The 6,000-nt window shown below is 34.4% G+C and overlaps 1 protein-coding gene across 1 annotated transcript in view; it reads right to left on the reverse strand.

Annotated features, from left to right (window-relative positions):
• Nucleotides 1-6,000, reverse strand: part of Smc6 (structural maintenance of chromosomes 6) — an 84,312-nt gene that overhangs the window by 22,101 nt on the left and 56,211 nt on the right. Inside the window, exons 19-20 of the mRNA XM_008824185.3 lie at nucleotides 5,219-5,299; nucleotides 3,641-3,811 (exon numbers count right to left, since the gene is read on the reverse strand). Coding sequence (XP_008822407.1) covers nucleotides 3,641-3,811; nucleotides 5,219-5,299 — 252 coding nt within the window. The remainder of the gene's footprint in view (nucleotides 1-3,640; nucleotides 3,812-5,218; nucleotides 5,300-6,000) is intronic.

The following is a 6,000-nucleotide window of genomic DNA, read 5'->3' on the forward strand; positions in this document are numbered from 1 at the left end:
ATTATTTCTTACTTTCAACAGAAATAAAAACTAGGCATAGCATATGTAATAGGAAATAAATGCAATTAGAAACTGAAAGTAAATAAAGAGAATGAACAAAGAATAAGTTTCAAATAATCATAATCATTAATAACATTATCAAAATAAATTGGCATATTTTTCTTTAGGGAATAACATACATATTACAGAAGCAAAGTAGTTAAATCAGAACACACTGAGGCTGGTTTTTTTTTTTTGCCCCCCACTGAGAAACTTTGAAATGAGAATCACTTGACTTTTTAAAAAGACTAAATGGGAAAAAAATGTTACTACTACTTTATGGGGACTGAAGAGATGGCTCAGTGGTTAAGAGCACTTGCTGTTCTCTTCTCACAGGACCTGGGTTCAGTTCCCACCACCCATATGGTAGGTTAAAACTGTCCAGTTCTGGGAGACTGGATGCCCTCTTCTGGCCTCTGTAAGCACTGCAGGCATGTGGTGCACATACACATGCAGGCAAAACACTCATACACATAAAATAAAAATAATAAAAATTAAAAACTTTTTTTTTGTGTGTGGGGGGGTCTTTTTGAGACAAGGTCTCCCTGTAACCCCAACTGGTCTGGAACTCACTATGCAGACCAGGCTGGCCTTGAACTTACAGAGATCCACCTGCCTCTGCCTCCCAAATTCTGGGATTAAAGGCGTGCACCATCATGCCCGGCTAACATTTCCTTTGTCCAGCTGGGGATAATGGTCCATACCTTTAATCCTAGCACTCAGGAAGCAGAGGCAGGTGAATCTCTGGGAGATTGAGCCAGCCTGGTTTATACAGCAAGTTCCAAGCCAGCTGTGGCTACAGGGACACCATGTTCTAAAAAGAAAAAAAAAAATTCCTTTGTCCAAATTCAATGTGGTTGTTTTAGCTTTATATATTTAATAATGTAGCTGTAGTTGTAGCCTAGGTACCATAAAATTTAAAACTAAAAGAAACCAAAGAATATTTCACATAATTTCATTTTAATGGTCACAATATGATCTACAGACATTAAAAGACACTTAGTAGCCAGGCGTGATAACACACACCTGTAATCTTAGCACTCAAGAGGCAGAGGCAGGCAATTCTCTGAATTTGAGGCCAGCCTGGTCTAAACAGTGAGTTCAGACCAGCTGGGGCTAGAGAGACCCTGTCTCAAAAAGGCCAAAAAAAGACACTTAGTGACAGTCTCCACAAGTGAAGTCACAGTTTCAATCTTAATGTAGCCCGAAACACAGAGTTCCTAAGTTTAAAGAAGCTACAGCCTTTAAATAATAGACTGAGATGCTAGAAGGGACAAAAATCAGTGGAAAGTTTATTTGTAGGATGCTTAAATAACGAAATTTAATTACCTGGGAACATTAGAAAAACAGCTACAATATGAATTGCTTTACATAAACCTATAGTATGAAGTTTTGAAAAACTGTATAAAACATAAAAGGCATAGTCATCCTTGATTCACACTAATTCTATTCATATGAGAAAGTCAAGAGGCTTTCCTACTAATGTAAACCATTTACATTTACAAAAATCAATGTGGGTCTCATTCTCCGTCCAATGAAATTGTCAACAAAAGCACTTAAGCTTGTAAGCATCAATCAAAATAAGCTTTCCAATGTAAAAAAAAAAAAAAAAATCCCTATGCCAAGGTTTCAATTACTGACACCACTACCCCTCTAAAACAAACTGAGTAAGACTCCTATTGACAAGCAGATTGTATATGGCAGCTGGTAGCATATCACGGCAGCAAATTCTTAGTAATTAAATTATATCACTAGCAAACCTCTCTTGATTTTGTTGTTATTCACAGCTAATGTAGCATTCAAGCTACTACTACCTGATTGCAGGCAGATTTACTGAAGGACTCAGCTCCTACCTTTCAATGATTTTACAGCCAAGGCAAAGAGCTAAGATCAAGATTATTACCTTTTACCCAGTTTCTGCCTAAACTTATTTATGAACTCCTAAATCCAGAGGTTGCTTGAGCTTAGAGATCTATAAAAGAACAAGCAGAGAGGGGAGGTGCAGTGGTATAGTGCTTGCCTCTAATAGCTGAGGCCCTTAATTTGTCCCCAGTGACACAGTGAAAACAAGAATTAAGAAAACAGGATCAAAACACAGCTTGCTCCTCATTCTTTCTTGATTTTAAGTTTCCTGGGTAAATAATTTATAAGCTAATCTTTTTTCTTTTATTCTGTTTTAGCCCAGAATTGTTAGTATATTAGTACCCTGTTCAATTCTTTATCTGTGAGATTTTTAAAAAATTTTACATTTATTATACTTTCACTGTCATTAATTCCTGAAACCAAAATTCTACTTCTCCGTTTTTCAAATTTCTGACATTTACTTATTTCATTCCTTATCTTATTTTAAAACAAAATACTTTGTCTTATTTTTCATTGTTAATGTTTATTATTATTATTTTTTTAATGCGATGAGTGCATTGCCTGCATGTATATACATACACTTGTGTCACGCAATACCCAGGGAGGTCAGAAAAGGGCATCAGGTTCTCTGGAACTGGAGTTACAGATGACTGTTAGTCTCCATGTGGGTGCTGGAGTTCAAACTCGGGTTCTTGCAAGAGCAGTCAGTGCTCTTAAACACTGAGTCATCTCTCCAGCCCTGGGGTTTTTATACTTTAAATGCTTATTTTCTATAGGACCCAGTCTCTCATTTATCTTCATCAATATTATTTTTAAGGTTTTCTTCTACTTAAATTGTCACATTTTTACATTCCTAGTTATCAACTAATTATATCAATGAACTGAGTTTTGTCAGTAAAATTTCAAGTTCTGGAAATGGCTGAGTTATTCATTGAAATGGTAATGACAATGAAGTACAGGATAACGAAGCTACCAAGCAAGGCATGAAATTTATAGCCTAATGGTTCAATTTTTTTCCATAATTTAGTCACAAAAAGTATACACTAAAAATAAAGATAGCCAGGTATGGTAGTACACAGCTTTCAACCAAGTACTTGGGAGGCAAAAGCAGGCAGATTTCTGTGAGATCTGGTCTACACAGGGAGTTCCAGGTGAGCTGGGGCTACAGGGAAACCCTGTCTCAAAAATAAATAAATAAAATTCCTGGAACAGGGCATAGTGGCACACACTTTTAATTGCAGTACTGAGCAGGCAGAGGCAGGCAGATTGTCTGTTGGGTTCAAGGTCAGTCTGGGCTACATGGTAAGCCTTTGTCTCAAAAAAAAATCAGGATGGAATCTAACTGTGTTAAGCTGTATACAAGAGTTGGATAACACTTTAGGTCAACCTGGCTTTTATAGCAACTAATCCGAGAGTAACTGAAGGGACACTAGAACAAGAGAACAGAGAGGCACAGAAACAGAATATATGGTTATGCTGTCCCAATTCTGCTCCTAGGAATGAAAATAGAATAAAGAAACAATAAAGGCTATAGTTCTTTGGGGGAGACACAAATCTAGTGCTTTATTTTCCTAAAGGAAAGAGCAGAAGTATTTAGTATTAATTGATCTAATTTAACAATTTATGTGTTTACATTTACATCCAACTAGTGATTCCTTTAAGGAAAGACCCATTGAGTATTATGGATATTAAGCTATAGGATAAAAGATACAGAGTAAGGATATATATGTATATATACCTTAAGTGGATCTGCTAGATCAGACAGCTGATTAATTTTCAATTTAATTGCATCATACTTGTTTTCTGCTTCTATTTTTAGACTTTTAAGGTTTTCCATGTTTGCTTTTTGTTGCTCCATATTTTTCTCAACCATTTGCATCTTTATTTTATTTTCTTCAGCTTCATCTTCCTGATAACATTTAAAGAGCATAATTAAACAAAAAGACAAAATACAAACAATTCTGAGAAAGGGCTACAGACAAATCAGATTTAAGATAAACACAAAAATACTAGAATAGTTTCATACTTTAAATAGCAAATTAGAAAGCAGGAGAAAAAAGTTCAAAAGAAGGAATGACATTTAACAGGCAGGTAAAACAACATTCTGCTTGAAATCACAATCAACAATAAAAATGTACGTATCCCATCTATTAGCTTGTTTTCACAATACACTTACATAAAATCATCATGTATTTAGTGACAGTGTGGTAGGTGCTAAGTAAATAAAATTTTAAGATATGAAATCCCTTTAACAAAAGGTAGTTTATCGATAAACATAAATAGTTACAAAAAAAGAGTACTAGCAAAACTCAACCATGCTGAATAAACAAACTGTTTTGTCATCACAGGTTTTATTCCTGTTCCATTCACTGCTTATTCCTTAGCATTTAATATGCTACAGGATACAGAGAAGATACCTAATAAACAGTCATCCATTTTTTATAAAACTTGCAATATCCTATTATTTCTTATACTTCAGAAAACACTAAGCTGCGTGTCATAAACAGATATGGCTAAAAAACTTAAAATAAATAGGGCATGGTGATATACACCTTTAGTCCCAACATTCAGGAAGCAGAGGCAAAGAGAATCTCTGTGAGATCGAAGCCAGCCTAATCCATACAAGTTCCAGGTCAGCTGATGCTACAGGGAGACCCTGTCTCAAAAAGACAATTAAAAAGCAAACAAAAAAAAAAAAAAGGAAAGGAAAGAAAAACCTTAAAATATAGGAAAATTAAGATGAAAACCATTAACTTGTAAAAAAGAAATACAAAAAGATTAATTCTCTGGCTGGAGAGATGGCTCAGTGGGTAAACGTATTTGCTGCCAAATCTGACAACCTGAGTTCAATCCTTAGGACCCACATGGTGTGAAAGTAGAAAAAAAGTAACTCCTGAACATTGTCCTCTAACCTCCCCATAAATGCACACACACATTAAATTAATTAATTAATTAAAACATAATAAACTCTGACTATAAGGTAGTCCTGATAGTTCAAAACTCATACAGATAGCACTTAACTCTGAAAGTGATTATCTGAAAGAAAAATATAACATTATGCACAACAGGTTGTTTTTAATAGGCCATTGTTTAGAAGCACAAGTAAAGGTTTGATAATGTCAATTACACATGCAAGTTAGATACATAAAATGTTAAGAATTATGAAGGCTATACTTCAAGTAGCATGTATTTATAAATGGAAGTAATAATCATAGAGAATAATTACAATTACGGATGTTTTTAAAAAGTGAGATCTGACAGTCATTAAACGAAATTCGTTTCATCCATAACATTGAAATTGAAGAAAGCATTTTACCAAGGTTGCAATATCTACAGACTGGTGTTCTTCTATATTCTCAAGTTCCCGGATTTCAGAAATATTTTTTCTTATTTTCATCTAAAAAAGAAGTATTTAGAGTAACATAAAAAATTTAAAAAAACTTAGGACTATATTAATGCACAAAGCTTTATTATGCTTATGATACAGTAGGATTTAATTGTTGACAAAAGGGGTACATTAGCAGTGAATGAACTAAAGGAGGCGGGTAAGTGTGTGTGTGTGTTTGTACAAAAAAGACATAAAGAAATCTACTTCAATATACAAAATGATTGCCCTCTTGAGTCTAGAGAAAATGCCTTTCTGAAATACCCTATGTTTCAAAAGATTATTATAATTGTTTCTCAAAGATCCAAAATATATCCATGGGGTCTGGAAGTTCTCATAGTCAAAACCATTTCATTTAAAAAAAAAAAAAAAAAAACCCTAACATCATTCACCATTTTTACTAGCACTTTCTCACAAGTTTACAGGTGGTTTATAACTATATAGAGCATAGTAGTACCACAGACTAAATGCAAAAGCAGATGTAACAAAGGTCAATTTTGCTAAACTAGACATTAAGGCTTAAAAATATATAGATATGAGTGTGGACTTTCCAGCACAGCTATAAATGGCGGGGGGGGGGGTAGGGGGAGGACACTCTTCTGTAAAACTATGCTCTGTTAGCAAGCCCAATAAACTAGTTAGGATTTTCCAAAAAGAAAAAAAGAGGTGATAGATAGATGATTGATAGATAGATAGATAGATAGATAGATAGA

The sequence above is a fragment of the Nannospalax galili genome, unplaced genomic scaffold, assembly GCF_000622305.1.
Source record: "Nannospalax galili isolate Female #2095 unplaced genomic scaffold, S.galili_v1.0 scaffold69, whole genome shotgun sequence".
In the NCBI taxonomy this organism is placed as follows: Eukaryota; Metazoa; Chordata; class Mammalia; order Rodentia; family Spalacidae; genus Nannospalax; species Nannospalax galili.